Source organism: Apodemus sylvaticus, chromosome 4 (genome assembly GCF_947179515.1).
Source record: "Apodemus sylvaticus chromosome 4, mApoSyl1.1, whole genome shotgun sequence".
Lineage (NCBI taxonomy): Eukaryota > Metazoa > Chordata > Mammalia > Rodentia > Muridae > Apodemus > Apodemus sylvaticus.
In genome coordinates this window covers 25,161,968-25,179,007 of record NC_067475.1, presented here as the reverse complement: position 1 = coordinate 25,179,007, position 17,040 = coordinate 25,161,968, and the positions used below count along the sequence as shown (strand labels likewise).

Below are 17,040 nucleotides of genomic sequence, written 5' to 3'. Positions count from 1 at the left end.
TCTTCATTTTTGAAGTCAATGCCTTTAATCTACTTAGGTCTATTGTCTTCTACTACTCTTTGATAGAACTGCAGGAATGATGTTGAACAGTAGTGAGAAATTACATCATCGCTTTCTTCCTAACTACAAGAAAAAGCCATCCAGATCTCCATTTAGTATGATATTAGACCCTTAGTACTACTTTTTAAAGATGATTTTATCATGCAAGAATTTTGAGTTTTCAAAAGATGTGTTTTCTCATATTGAGGTTGTCATGTTATCCTTTCAATGATGAATGTAACAGATAGCTTAGATTGGCGCATGTTGACACTAACCTTGCTCCATTGGCAAAAATCTTCATTAGTGACACTGTGGCATACTTTTTATATGACGCCAGTTTCATTTACATTATTTTGCTAAGACTTTTCATAAGAGATATAAGCTTATAGATTTCCTGTGACCATTGTCTTCTTTTAATTTCAAAGTAATGTTAGCCTCATTAGATGATGTTAGAGTATGTTCCCTTCTCTCCAAATTTTGTTTGAAATATTTTATGATTTTATCATTATTATAAAGGCAAGTTACTATTTAAAGAAACTCACTATTTAATTAGGATACTCTTATCTGTCTTCTTTTTCATCAGAAGAGAACAGCCTACTCAAAATCTCATGAAGAACACCCAATGCCAACATTTCAGACAAGTAGGAATTGAATCACTCCATGTAAAGCAAAGTGATAAGTATGTTAGGAGAAGATGGACTTACATATGTTTTCTCTAGTATCACTAAGCATAGTGGTAAAATACTTGAGATTTGAGACATTTGTAAAGGACCTAACACAAGCAGACTTTATGAACACCTTGAAAATAACGGTGACACTTAAAAATAAAAACTTCTATCCACAGTGAAAGACAAAAGGAAATCCATCACTGCTGGATATGCAATTTCTATGAACTTCAGTTTCTACTAGGGGCACATCAAATGCTCCAAAATATTCCAAGCTTATCCCATAAACAAGTGTTTCTAATGACTCTGAGATATCGAAGATCTCTCAAAAAATAATAAATATAGAAGAGAAATAGAGAGGGAAAAACTTTTAATATTTTCTGCCCAAAATTATCCTGGAAAAAGCTGTAGGGATAGAAGATTAAAACATCTACATGATACAGGGGTTTCTATGGAAGAACATGTGATTTTATTACTTCTTTTATATTTATTTATCACATTATATATATATATATGAGTATTCTGCCTGGATATATGTCTGTGAACTGTACATGTGCCACGTACCACAGAGGCTAGAAGAGAGGGACTGACAGCCTGGCAGAGAGTTATAAATGGCTGTGAGCCACCACGTGGAGCTGGGACTTCAACCTTAGTCCTATACAAGAACAGCCACTGGTTGTAACTGCTGAGTCATCTCTCCAGCATGGCAGAAGGCAAATTTTTAAGTTCTGAATTCTGAATTGCTTTGATGATACTAAACCACTACAACTTATTTGATGTCTGAAAATTTTATTATACACAGGGCCACTTCAAATAGAACTGGAGTGGCCCTTTATATAAAATAAAGTGATATTTTATTCCTGCTCTAGATCAACCCCAAATTCCTATAAAATTCTATTTTGGTAAATAAAGTTAGAAAAAAATTTGGTGATTCAACCACTCAGCTAACAATGGTCTAAGGAACAATGCGCTCCGGCCCCCAACCATACACAGCTTGGATTGGTCCTTTTACACTTGGCAAAAGTGAGGAAGTATGTGCAACTCCAAGGACTCCTACTTTGTACAACAGCACATAAAATTTTCACTCATTTTTCTCCTTTTGAAAGTTCAAAGCCAGACTCTGGAGAGATTTCTTAGTGGTTAAGAGTATACCCTGCTCTTCCCTCCCCCTGTTCCCCCATCCACCCCTTCCCACTTCCCTGTTCTGGTATTGCCCTATACTGCTGCACTGAGCCTTTCCAGAACAAGGGGCTACTCCTCAGTTTTTCTTGGACATCATTTGATATATGGATTATGTCTTGGGTATTCCAAGTTCATTGGCTAATATCCACTTATCAGTGAGTGCATACCATGATTGATCTTTTGAGACTGGGTTACCTCACTTAGTATGATGTTCTCCAGTTCCATCCATTTGCCTAAGAATTTCATGAATTCATTGTTTCTAATGGCTGAATAGTACTCCACTGTGTTTATATACCACATTTTTTGTATCCATTCCTCTGTTGAGGGACACCTGGGTTCTTTCCAGCTTCTAGCTATTATAAATAGGGCTGCAATGAACATAATGACGAGCATGTATCCTTATTACATACTGGGGAATCCTCTGGGAATATGCCCAGAAGTGGTATAGCAGGGTCCTCTGGAAATGACGTGCCCAGTTTTCTGAGGAACTGCCAGACTGAGTTCCAGAGTGGTTGTACCAATTTGCATTCCCACCAGCAGTGGAGGAGTGTTCCTCTTTCTCCACATCCTCGCCAATACCTCCAGTTTCCTGAGTTTTTAATCTTTGCCATTCTGACTGATGTAAGGTGGAATCTCAGGGTTGTTTTGATTTGCATTTCCCTAGTGGGAGCGGGGAGCCAGAAAAGGGGAAATCATTTGAAACATAAATAAAAATATATCGAATAAAAAAAAGAATATTGACTTGGTTTATATAAAACTTCACTAATAACTTAGTTTTGGATTTTAACTTTCCTTGAACATTTGAAGCTATGACAGGTGATGAATATTTAGCCAGATAATTACTCCTAATGTATATGCATGTAAACATTCTCTGTTATAAACTTATTTTATTTATGATTTGAATTTATGTGTAAACTTGTGATGAACTTTTTACCATGCAAATTATTATGAGATATGTATAAGTGTTGAGGACAAAGAGAGGCTTGTGAATTTCCTTTGTCCCGCTTAAGATTTTTCCAGCTTTTCCCCTTTTTCTTAGAGAGCTTTCATAGGAATCTTTTTACAACTTAGAAATAAATGCCAAATTCACTTTTTTTAAAAAAAAATGAGTATACACTGCTCCTGTAGAGGACCTGGGTTTAGTTCCCAGCATCCATGCATCCACATCAGGGAGCTTACAACAGCCACCTCTCCCCCTCTCCCTCTTCCTTCCCCATCCCCCATTCCCTCCTCCTCCCCTCCCCCATTCCATCTCCCTCTCTCTCTCCCACACACTGAGAGACAGACAGATAGACACACACACACACACACACACACACACTTCAAGCAAGTATTTTTTAAAAATGTTTGAATGCCCCATGCCTTGGCTGTTCTCTTCTCCAGGATCCTTGGGACTCCCATAGCTACTCCTATAGCTAGGTTTCAGTGCCCTGAGCTCTCACTCCTAGGAATGAATTCTGGAGGGGATCAAGTTTCAGTTTGACCTATATTTTTACATATACATAGCACAATATGTAAATTAATTGACAATATACTACTTTTCAACCCAAAGAAAGAGGCCAAAGGAGTCTTCAATAACATCTTCTGCTTCTATTTCTGCTGATGTTTAGAAATATCTTCCTAGGACATTTAGTGTAGACATCAGGACAACCTACATCTTACCATAAGTTCATGACCATTATCCCAGAAGGCATTGAGGGAACCCAGACATTGATTACATTGATAGTTACAGAGCTAGAATTCTATAATTCTATAATACTGACTTTAAATCATCCTTGAATCTGATCTTTCACAGCCATTATTTTTTTTAAAACATAAGAAATAAATTCAATTTCTTTGTATTTATTGATATTTGCTTTGAATTCACAACAAGGTCTGTTTTACAGAATCTCTGGAACTTTCTCTTATTGATTTTTTTTTATGATTTCACAACACATTTAGGCCTTTTATTTGGGACTATATTTTTGTTTGTAGTATCAGATAATGGTCCTGTTTCATTCTTAGATTATGGCAATCTAATTCCTTGCAACCTTTATTGAAGAGATAATTCTTTCTTCTCTGTGATCTCTAGCTATTATGTCAACTATTAATTTGTTTTTATTTTTGGTTCTCATTTTTGTTTGTTTTTTTGTTCACTGTTATGTATGTGATTTATACAATTACCATGAAATTTTGATTACTATTGCTTTGTAATGTTGTCTAAAATCAGGGAGTATGGTGGTTTCTATTTTTTTTATTCTTTCTCAAAATTGCTTTGGTTTGCTAAATATTTTGTGGTCCTATACATTTTTCAGCATTTTTGTGTGTTAGTTCATATGAAGAATGTGATTGAGATTTTATATCAAATTACATATCACTCTGGGAATTACAGAGATTTTTAACAGTACTAATTCTTCTCATCCATGTAATGATTTTTCTGTTTTTGTTATATTTTATTTCTTCTAGAATTGTCTTATAATTCTTAATGTTCAGAACCACCACCTTGTAGATTAAATTTATTCATAAGAGGGTGTAAAGCATCTTTTAAAAATAAAACTAAGCCAAATATCATTTCTCAACTGTAGCATTCAACAGCATATGCCTCAGTCAATGCTAACCTGGTCAGAATTCATTCTCCTATGCCAAATTTATTCAAAAAGAGTGATTTTACCACAGATATCAGGTAAAACACACTCTCAATCACAAAGTTCCAAATATATAAACCAGGATATCATTTTTCCTGTACAATTAAAAATAATAAACTTTTTCTCTTAAGCCAATCTCTTCTAATAACACAGTAAATTACTAATGTATTCCATGCCCTCTTCATTATTTCACAATAAATTCAGTTTCCAAAATGTATAAAACTAGTCTCATATTGAAAATTCCTAAATAATGAAGTTAAGTTTGCACTTGTATTGTGCTCAACATTAAGCAAAAGATTACTATAAGGAGACAGGTAAAATCAGTTCCCTTTAAGGTTGCTCTACTACTGGTATGACTACTTCAATCATGCTCCATACTAAATTCACTTATTCCAACCCCTATACAGATAAAAGTTTCTCCTGGTGTCTTGCATATGCTACACACACCAAGTCCTGAGATTTCAAATGACATGGACTTGAAAACCATAAGTTTTAACAGTAAAAGTAATACTATCTTGAGGTTACAATTCTCCTATAAATTAAAATACAAACCAAAAGCATATCAAGATATCCCTTTACCTCACTAAGAAAGGTCCTTATCATAAAGCAGTAAGCATAATACTTGTAAAGAAATATGTACCTATTTTAGACATTACTGTGCAAAATCATATAAACAGTTCTTGAAATAATTAACACTAAAACAATGATAAGATTCAGCAACCTCATTGCTGGGTAGATATCCAGGGGAAATATATGACCATCTGAAAGAGATGTCTATATGCCTATGTTCATTGTGGGACCATTTGAATTGGCCAAGAAATAGAACCTACCCAAATCCCAGCAACTAATAATGTACTTCTAAAACAGTGGACTAACATTCAACCAGAACAATAATGAAATCCTGACAAACAGGTAGAGATAGACACCGTGCTATGTTTAAGCCAGGTATAAAAGACAAATAGAACTAATCTCATTTATATGTAGAATCTAAAATAATTATCATGGTTACAAGGCTAAGATTACAAGGTAGTTACCAAGGACTAAGAAGAATAGGAGCACACAATATAAGAGAATTACACAAAAGTTTCATGAGGTAAGAGTAAAAATTTCTGGCCTGCTATTCTGGTGTACCATATGGTGGGGATAAATAAAAATAAATTGTCATTAAAAACACAAGAAGGATTTGAAAGCTTTTAATCATAAAGAAATGACAGCATTTGAGGAAATATGCTTACCTTGATCTCAACATTACATGATATAGATGTATATCAAAAGAGCACATGATCCCTCCAAAATGTACAATCTTTATGATTTACATTTTTAAAGATTTAATTAAAATATTAAATTTTGCTTATTGAATTTAATCTCGATAACATCCTCTGAACTTAATTAAAATATTAAATTTTGCTTATTGAACTTAATGTATATAGCATGCTCTGAAGTTGCAGCACAAGATACATTGAGTCCAAGGGGGCACACACTGTAATCTGAGGAAAGTAGAAAGAGTGAATAAATGCAATGTGTAAGGTTAAAGGCATCGCATCTCAGCCTTTTGGCTAAGATCAAGTGTTGTGAGTTTAACGGCCTCCCTCACCATGGATTTTCTTTCACTCTGGAGTATCCAGTACTTATTAGCTAGAGCCCGGAACATACTGTGTGTGAGCCAGAATATCCCATCAGGGTACGTATGTGACAATGGTCATGTGTTAGTAGTCATCCATCACACGTGTGGGTCTTTCTTTCCTTGGGCCAAAATTCAGAGCATATATGCATGTATATATGCACCAGAAATGGCAAGCCTTTACACTGGGTTTGTCTTCTGCTCCACATCTTCATTCTGTCTTCTCCAGGTCTACTACTTACATTTTAAAGTAGTTTATATTCAAAAGTAGAGCATCCAAGGCTCCCTCCAGTCCTCCTCTCTGCAGGGTAGCCACTTACCAGCCCTGGACTGAGTGTGGGGTCTTGGTCCATTCTCATCCTTAACTTTCTACGTTAAACATGCAATTCTCAAAGTCACATCTTTGGTGTCAGACCCCCTAAGTCTTCTATTATTTCACCCTTATCTTCAGCTTCTAATCTAGAAACCTTCTACATATCTCTTGGCTGTGCATCATCTCTTTGAACACAAATAACTGGCAAGTGACATAATCTTACTTGTCAATTTCTGCTTCTCTTCCTGTGCTTTGGGTCCAGCAATGTTGGAACAATTGCCTGGAACAATGTTTTGAAGTGAGTCACTCCCAGTTTTTTTGCCATGAGTTTAAGAATTTCAAGTCTTCCATTCAATTGTTTGGCGTATTTTTAAGTTGCTTTTTAAATAGAGTATAATGTAAGGTTCATTTCAGTCTTCTATTTAAGCATATCTAGTTTTCCAGAATCTTCTATTATTCTTTATTCAATTAATATTTTGGGTACTTTTGTTGAGAATCAGTAGATGTGGTGAGTCTTCTTAAGAATCTCTGTTGTGTTCTTGGTCTATGTGTTTTTTTATATCAATAACATGCTGTTTGACTAGTCTAGCTTTGTGGTATATTTTGAAGTCAGATATCTCAGATTATTTCTTCTGCTCAGGATTTACTTTGCTTTTCATACTCTCTTGCACTGTCACATGAGTTTTTAGTAATTTTTTTGTCGTTTTATGAGAAATGTCATTCGTACTAATGAGCAGTCATTAACTGTGGTTTGCTTTGGGTAATATGGATATTTTGCTAATAATTCTCCCAATTCATGAACTTAAGGACTTTTCATTTTGCCTGTATGATGCATGTTTTTAAACTTTAGCAGTATTTTTAACTCTTATTATTCATTAGTTAGGCATATTCTAGATACCTCATTGTTTGGAGTAATTATCCCTTTTCATGATTTCTTCTGTAAAAACTCACTATTGGTATATAAAAATATTATTTACATCTATGCTGATTTTGTATTCTATTATACTACAGTATTGATTTTATTCATAAGTTTTAGTTGTTAGTGGATAAAGTCTTCAGGATGTAAAAATTATATTTATATTTTCTTCTAAGACTGCAATTTACTGGTAACTATATATATATGTATACACACACACACACACACATATATATATATATGCCACATGCTAACAGATGGCAAAAGAGAGATTTGGATAGACTAGAACTGGAATACAGATAGCTGTGAGCCATCACGTAGGTTCTAGGAACTGAACTCAGGTTGTCTGCAAGAACAAGTGCCCTTAACAACGGAGCCATGTCTTCAACCCCCTTCAGGGTTTGATATCTATTGAATCAACTAGAAATATGATAATCTGACTTCATTCCCTTTAATTTTATATAGTTTCTAATTTTTCTTTTTTCCTTTCATAACTGTGGCTAAGATATTAGTTCTGTATTTAGTTAGAGCTATGAGATCGGGTGCATCTTATTCTAGATTTTAGAAAAAATGTCAGCTTTATCAATTCAATATAATGTTGACCATTGGTTCACCATATATTGCCTGTATTATTGAGTTATTATTCTTGTATCTTTAATTTGTTGAGGACTTTTATCATAAGATATCATCAATTGCCATGTGTTAAAATAATCATATGATTTGTATGCTTCAGTCTGCTGATTAGATGTATTATACAAGCGTATTTGTACATACTCCATCAACCATGTACCCCTAAGCTAAAACCAACTTGATAATTGTCAGTGATCTCATTCATAGATTCTATCTTCAGGTACTTTTAATTTTATGAATCAAATTTTTTCTTTGCTAATTCAATACACATAGACAACACATTCTGATTACTCTCTAATCCCTTCCTCCTACAATTTCTTCCTACATTCATGTCATTTTGTTTTGGTATTGACTCACTGATTTTTAACAAGAGTCACGTAACAAAATGTTTGGAACAATCCATTGGAGCCTGGCAGGCTCACCATTATAGATACAACTGAAGAAAGTTACCCACCCTCTCCCAGAATCTGTTAGTAACTAATAGTTCAGCAGAGGGAGGTAGGGCCCGTGAACCCCTCTCTGATCCATAGATGGATAGAGCTATAATGGATATCATGAGAAGGTTTCCCAGAAATCTAGAGATACAACTACTATATAACACAACTATACTAGTCCTGGAAGTATATCAGAAACATTCTACATCCAACTACAGATGCTTGATCATCCTTGTTCATTGCTACTGCACTCAACAGTAGCTAGAAAAGGCAAGCAGTCTAGTTGTCTATCAACTGATGAATGGGTGGATGATAAAAATGCAATACATGTATGCGGTGAAATTTTATTCAGGTGTAAAGATGTGTAAATGCATGAAATTGGAAAAAAGTTATACTAAGGTAGTGAACCAGGCCCCGAAAGACAGACACTGCCCGTTCTTGCTGCTCTTCCATGGCTCCTAACGGCAAACTTTCACATCTGTGTTTAACTTGGAGCACTTCTGGAAGCCAAAAAATAAATAAATAAATAAACCTAGAAACAGGTCTTTGATGGGGTCAATGCCCTAAGGCAGGGGAACTATTAGACTATACAATTCTATTTCCATGACAACCTTTCTTTCTATGTAAATCTTTACTAGTAAAGTGAGATGGTGGGTGTTTTTACATTTTTAATCAATTTTAGCAATATTTGTTGTACTTGAAGGAGATTTAGTCCAATTTACATTCAAAATTATTTTTGAGAACTTTGGCTATCATTTGCCTTTTTTTATTCTGTTTGCTTTTAATATTCTTTATTTCCTATTCCTCACTATTTATTGAATTTGTGCATTAAGAAATTACTGAACCAGTAGCATTAGATTCTTTTGTACATCTCTTTTGTAAATCTGCTTTTCTAGTGGAATGCAGACTTTTACTTATGCTGGTGAGAGTAATTGTCTTTCTTTCAGTTTGCAATGAGGCTTCTTTAAGCATCTTCTATAATGCTGATTTGATAGACTTTGATGGATATGAATTCCCTTTGGTTTTGCTCATTTTTTTGCCATTGTTACTTCCTTTTGTTTTCTTAATATCATGAATTACAGTAATGTTGGTTGGCAATTTAATCTTTCAAGCCATAGAATATACCTTTCTATCGCCTTCTTGTCTGTGGGATTTCTGTTGGACAATCTGCTGGTAGTGTAATGAGGAGAATATTACACTTTTTTCCTTCAGAGTTTAAAACATTTTATTGCCTTAAACTCTAATATGTAATGGTAAAAATAAAAATTTGGTCATTTCTCTTGGTAACTAATTAGTATCTTGTGCATAGACTTCCATATTAATCACAAGATTTGAAATGAGTTCTACTATTATTTTTCTGCAAATGAAGTTTCTATGTCCTTAACTTTCCCCTTCTACTTTGGGTGGGTAATAAAAAAAGAGTGTTTTTCTATTTAATGTTGTCTTAAAAATCCTGGATGCTGTCTTAACCTTTTCTTCTGTTTGTTTTATCTTTTCTTCCTTCTTCCCCATTTCCTTTCTTTTCCTTGTGACAGGAACATTTCAAAAGGCCTTGCATCAACTTCACAGATTCTTCGTTTCCCATGATCTAACCCATTATTGGAGCTGTAATAGTTAAATTTTCTGAACTCTATTTACAAGATTTTTGTGCTTTGTTCTTTTAAACACCTCCATGTCTGGTGAATTTGCCATTCCTGTTCTACCGTTTTCCTTCTCTCAGTTATGGCGTTCACTGAACTCTCCTGGATTTCACTAAGATTTTAATGTCTATCCTTTTTAAATTTTTTAAAGTAATTTTTATTGCTAAATAATTCCCATAGCATACAATTCAGCAGTTATGAGTCCAAGCATTCATTTTTAAATACTTTTTGCAATTTCATATGCACAGACAATGTGTGGTCATATTCATTGCCCCATGAACCTTATTACTTCTTACTCCCATTTGCCCTTTTTTGTCATCCTAATTAGTCCCCTACTACTTTTATCCTTTTTAATCTTTTACATTCTTCATTGGCATTTTAGTCATTAAATTTCTTTTGTTGTTGGACATGTTTGTTCCTTTTGCCTTACTGCCATGTTTTGTGGTAGTCTGGTGCACCTACAATGAGATTGGATGTCTGGGAGATCATTTTGTGTGTGTGTGTGTGTGTGTGTGTGTGTGTGTGTGTGTGTGTGTGTGTATTTGATATATTCTTTATTTATATTTCAAATGATTTGCCCTTTTCTGGCTCCCCACTCCCCGAAAGTCCCATAAGCCCTCTTCCCTCCCCCTGTTCCTCCATCTACCCCTTCCCACTTCCCTGTTCTGGAATTCCCCCACACTGCTGCACCGAGTCTTTCCTGAACCAGGGGCCACCCCTCTGTTCTTCTTGGACATAATTTAATATGTGGATTATGTCTTGGGTATTCAAAGTTTCTAGGTTAATATCCACTTATCAGTGAGCACATACCATGATTAATCTTTTGAGACTGGGCTACCTCACTTAGTATGATGTTCTCCAGCTCCATCCATTTGTCTAAGAATTTCATGAATTCATTGTTTCTAATGACTGAATAGTACTCCATTGTGTACATTGTGGAGATCATTTATATCTAATACTTTTGTAAGGTGGCTATATCAGCAAGCTGATTGCTTGCAATGGAAAAGTATAAGATTGTGATACAGCGCGGTTGATTACTGCTAGCTGGGCACCGTGTGTCATCTCCATACAGGTTCTTTGTATCTTTAATGACCCTATGTAGAGTGCGTAGCAGGAAAGAGTCAGGGACCTACTGTCTGTTTGGAAAAAGTCATAGTGGAGGACACTCTTAAGTGTTCTGGCAGATGTGGTGTGGACAGCAGTGTGTGTGACTTCACCTGGTGTCCAGTTACACAATGGGAGCTGCAACCTTACCAAGTGATTTCCTCAGGCGCTGTTAATGGCAATCCAGCCACTAGCAAGGGCCTCTGGTGCTAGTGGTCTAAGTGTGATAATGATTCCGAAGCACTTATCATCTGTCTAGTCAGTGGTACAAGCAGATGTTACAGATGTTACATGGGGGTAACACAGTACCATGCTATGTGGAGACCTCAGTCAGGGATTTTTTTTTTAAGTCAGAGAGATTTTAATGTTCCATTTTAGATCATCTGAGGAGTTCTTATCCAACAGATTTTGGAGAGGAACTTCTCTTATGACATTTCCCAAGCACATATTTGAGACATCAGTGAGTAATAGCTGTTTGTGTCTTCCATTCTCAAGTGTTGAATCGGCACTCAGGGCTGATGGTGAGCATCTTTCCCGTTTCTGAGATATGAAAAACACCAATGTTCTGCAGTAAGGCCCAACACTACTTTCTCAAGAATTTTCCTCACTTTTACACTGTATATTGCTTCTGAGTATAAGCTCTACATTTTCTTTCTCATACAGGATTAACTATGCGATTTCCAGTTGAATCTCAGTTTTGTTTGCATATTAAATCCTGTTTCAACCTGAGAATGTATTTACTAAGAACCCTTCTAAACTATTGGTTCTCCCACACAAATGCCTCAGTAGCATTAGTACTTTACTTTATAGATTCTTGCTTATTGTCATAATTTTAAGACTTTTTGCACTGGAGGGCATCAGAAATCTCTTTTTCAATCCATTCTGTAATAAGAATATTTTAAACTACTTGACTAGTTCCAGCTAACTTCAAATCAAAGTAGAACAAATTGTATACTAATTGACAATTATTAATTTCCTTGACTAGCCCAATGTCCCTAAACTGAACTTTGAAAACACTGAAAATCACAGGTCCTTTCTAAACTAATAGTACAAAATATATGTTATTTCAAGTCAGCATATTCCAGCATTGTTTTTTTTAAAATCTTGGCTTACCTTTGCTGTTAATTTTCTTTTAAAAAACTTAAGAAACATAATCTTTAATAGATTCTATTGCTCTGCCTTGTCTATGTGCATAAAATCTGTTCTTAGGAAGTGTGAGAGCCATAGTGCCCTCTTTAGCTGCTGTCATTTCTATGTCTTCCCAGTAGTGAGTGATTACTGTTTTAAAAAAAGGATAGATTCAAGACATGACCCTTGTCATGTAAAAGTTATGTAGCTAGACAAATCACTAGACTCTCTGAGTCACACACATGTTATGTTCATTAGCATATATATGTGAGAGTATTAACATAGCATCATATTAGCATAGCATCATATGTGAGAGTAGTCATAGCAAACACACAGGAAACACTAACATCACTCTACTCTCTTAAGTAATTACCTGGATCATTCTAATGGTGACCATTAAAATGCTAGATTTCGAAATCTTGGTCAAAATATTTTCATTAATGAATCTTGAAGTGGTAAATGGATATGGGCACAAGTGTCAATGAAACAAGCTAGTGATGTATATATTTCTGATAGATGCTCTCTGTTTTTACACATAGTGAAAGCAACAACTGATGGTCTCCTAACGAATGAAGTTTTCACTATAAAAACAACAGTGCCAAATACTTCGATTTCAAATGCTGTTTCAACGCTACCAAATTCCCAGCACAAGAGTAAGTATTATTTCTGCTGCTCTTCCATGCTAATCTATTGGATAGGTTTTGGTTCAGAATGTTTTCCAGCCCCACTACAAAAGATCAGTGCTCTGCCTATACATCCTTCTATTCACCATCAAATAAGGCAACAATTTGGCAACCTTGACTGGATTCTTAGAGTCTATACACAGCCACAATGGTGTGAGTGCCAATGCAAATTAAGATCAAGTTGAGTAGTTGTTTTCTAAATCATTTGTCTACAAGAGGCAGGCAGCAAAATACACAACTCTGATAAAACTAAAACATTCTCTCAAAAAAAACAACCTATTGAAAAGTATTCTTAAAGATATAACCTGAAAAGATTTAACATTGAAAGAAATTAAAGCATTTTAATTTATTTAATTTATTATTGAAAATATTCACAACCCCAACATATATTTTATGAAAATAAATTAAATTAGTTTTCCCAAACTCAGGGAAGATCGAAAAATTAAATGCTTCTTCTTTAAGATCTAAAACACAGTTTCTGCTAAACACTGTAACTGGAGGCTCTAAATAGTACATAAGATAAAGTACAGATAAGTAGAATAAAGAGCATTATTCAGGTATAAAGGAAAAGGTAATATTTTTATTAGTATAAGGAACAATCATGTATATAGGAAATAAAACTCACAATGATATTGCAATAACCATAAAGTAATTTTAACTCAAAATGCTAGATGTTATAAATCTTAGTTAACATATTACCAATGCTGATCCAAAGAATTAAAAACAAATTATTCCATCTAAATTAATATCAAATGACACCAAATATTTAGGGATAATTTCAATGAGACAAATGCAGTATCTGTCTACCAAAAACAGTCAATACTATATTAAATCAGTATCTAAATAACTGTATGTTACATGTCCTTGGATTGGATTTGAAGAGTTCTTCCCAAACTGATAAATGACCCATTATATTTCAGGAGAGTATATAGAGAATGACAAAAAGTATTTTTAAAAAATTGACATATATATATACAAAATTTATGTGGAAATGAAAATATAGACTAGCCAAAATAATTTTGACAAAAGAAAGTAAAGTGCATGGATTTACAGAGCTCAGTTTTGAAACTTATTCCATGGCTATAATAATCAAGTTTAAACTTTTGGGCTATTTGGCTTAATGAAGGAATCACATACAAAATATGACAGAATATTTTCTTAAGCACCCTGGTCTCCTAGATGACTGGTTGGCAGAGCCTGGTGATTCCCCTCTCACCTTAAGTTTATAGCTGATAATTCCTCAGGTCATGGTTATAAGATAAAAGGATTTGTGACTAACACAATCCTAACATCTAAAGAAAGGGGAACACGCTTTAGAAGAAAAGAGCTAATGAGGCTTGTTGTTTAGCTCCTCTGCAGAAAGCAGAATGGACAGAAGGTATCTTTTAGCATTCTTTTTGAATCACATTTATTTCTTTCATGCTATTCTTTCATTCTGTCCATACAAGATTAGCTCCTAAAATTATAGAATTTTAAAAAGAGAAATCATCATTGATTCATTCCTCTGAAATTATAAAGAAATGTGGGATTATTCAATGTGTTTATCCATGAACACTCTTTTGCGAAGTCACCTGTGTGTCACCATTACTCTCATTTGTGAGACTCTAGTAGTCTAGACAATGACATCATAGAGTCAGTGGTGGTTGAGAAAGACAGCATAGGAGGTAAATGCTAACCTGGTAATAATGAATGGACAGGTTCTTAATAATGAAATGGAAGGAGGAAAAGGAAGCAAGTTTTTCTGGAGTCAAGATGCTCTCTTGGATGTGGCATTTAGCAGGGAGAACTGAATAAAAGGGAAACAAACACATGATATCTGCAGAAGAGAAACCGAGAAACAAACATACGAGAGTTAGGACAACTAACTAAGAGGAGGCCCGGTGGTTAAAATGAGAGGGACTTAGGTGGCAATAGAGTAGGAATCAAGTTCTTGTCTATACATGGCCAGCAGACCACAGTGAATTCTAATGAAGAGGATGGGGAAAGAACAGAGCAACAGCATGGTCTTGTTCATAGCTTAAAAAGCCATGAAAAGACATGGTGGCGTACGCCTGTAATCCCAGCACTTGGGAGGCAGAGGCAGGCAGATTTCTTAGTTCGAAGACAGCCTGGTCTACAGAGTGAGTTCCAGGACAGCCAGGGCTACACAGAGAAACCCTGTCTCAAAAAAAAAAAAAAAAAAAAGACATGAAACCATGAATCTGTGCTGAAGTTCATAAAGTTTGTCTGGTCAGCAATTTCTTGGATATGACCCTAAAATCACAGATTTAAAAATAATCACATGAATAAAATAAATAGATTATAAAATAAATGGTAATATTTTACAGATACTTAAAACCTTCTAACTTGAAATAGCTAATCATTTAATAAGTTAATTTGTTAGATATGCATAAGACATTCAGACAACTCAATAGCAAGAAAACACTGAGAAAACGAACAAAATACTTAGACATTTCTCAATAAGAGAATAAAAATAGCCAAAAATCTACACTCATTTTTTAAGTCATAATGAGATATGGCCTTGTATTTTAGAATGTCTTTTATGAAAACAATGAAAAATGTTGATGAGGATATGGAAGAAAAGAAACCTTGGTAGGTCATTGGTGGAAATATAAATTAGTACAAACACTGTGGAAGACCATATTGATGTTTCTTAGAAAATTAAAAATAGGACTACCAAATGAAATATACATATATATATATATATATATATATATATGTATGTATAAATATGGAAAGATAGATAGATAGATAGATAGATAGATAGATAGATAGATCCAAATAATTCAATCTATATCTGGGGGGCATATACTTATTTTCCTGTTTATTGCAGCCACACTAAAAATAGCCAAAATGAAGAACAAATCAGTACCTTTCAATAAATAATAGATTGAAAAAGAAAAGGTGGTGAAATGTAAATAAAATTGAAGAGTATTAAGACTTTATGAAGAAAAACTAAAACATAGCAAGTGTGAGAATGTGGAAGAACTTGAAGGTCATGAAGCTAAGTGAAATAGACCTAGGATGGACATACAAATGCTTTATAACCGTGCCTGTGTTTAGACCCTCATGAAGTTTAACACCTCTGAGCTTGGCAGTAATCCTGAAATCCTAGCAATTTAGAAAGCTGAGGTGAGAGGAACTCAAGATCAAAGCTGTAGAGATGCATAGTAGAGTCAAGGCCAGCTTGGGAAACCTAGCAAGACTCTGTCTCAATTTCTTTTCAAAGATGCACTCATAGAAGCAGAGGAAAAGTAGTTACAAGAAACTGGAGGTGGGAGAGGTTTGGGGTAGGTAAGACAATGTTCTGGTTAGATAGCAAGAATCAGTTCTGGGGGTCGATCTTACAATACACCATCATTGTTAAAAATAATAGAATATATTATATAAAGGGATAACACTAGATTATGCATTGTCATCACAAAGCAACTGGCAAGAAGTGATATAACCTTTTTACACTGTATATATGTCCATATATTATATATAAACACACACACACACACACACACACACACACACACACACGCACACACACACACACACACATATATATATATATATATATATATACACATACATATGTATGTATGGCATATGCTGCTTACAAGCATGTGTTACTCTTAGGCTTTTTTAGATCCTGTTTTGTTGTTGTTGTTGTTGTTGTTGTTTGCTTTGATTTAGTTTTTGTTTGAGTTTTGTTTTGTTTTGTTTTGTATGCTTGGTTTTTTGTTTTTCTTGTTCTGGGGTTTTTTACTTTGGTTTGGTTGGTTTGACTTGGGTTGTTTGTTTGTTTGTTGACATTACTGTGACAAGTACCTGACCAAAATAATTTAAGGGAATATAGTATTTTTGCTGAGTGTCAAAAGGGGCAATCCACAGATACTTGGTTCTGTGTACTTGGACAGAACATTTCAATGGAAGTATGTGGAAAAAGGTGGAATCCTCATCCCATAGCAGACAAAAAATGAAATCGGACTTGGCATGACCTCAGTAACAAACACATTAGCGAGACTCTGACTCCTATCATTTTCCAAAATAGTGTCGGCTTGTCACCTAGTACT

The 17,040-nt window shown here is 34.7% G+C and overlaps 1 protein-coding gene across 3 annotated transcripts in view; it reads left to right on the top strand.

Annotated features, from left to right (window-relative positions):
* Window positions 1-17,040, top strand: part of Emcn (endomucin) — a 108,360-nt gene that overhangs the window by 47,140 nt on the left and 44,180 nt on the right. For all 3 annotated transcript variants that reach the window (XM_052179164.1, XM_052179165.1, XM_052179163.1), the window contains exon 4: window positions 12,836-12,949. In XM_052179164.1, coding sequence (XP_052035124.1) covers window positions 12,836-12,949 — 114 coding nt within the window. The remainder of the gene's footprint in view (window positions 1-12,835; window positions 12,950-17,040) is intronic.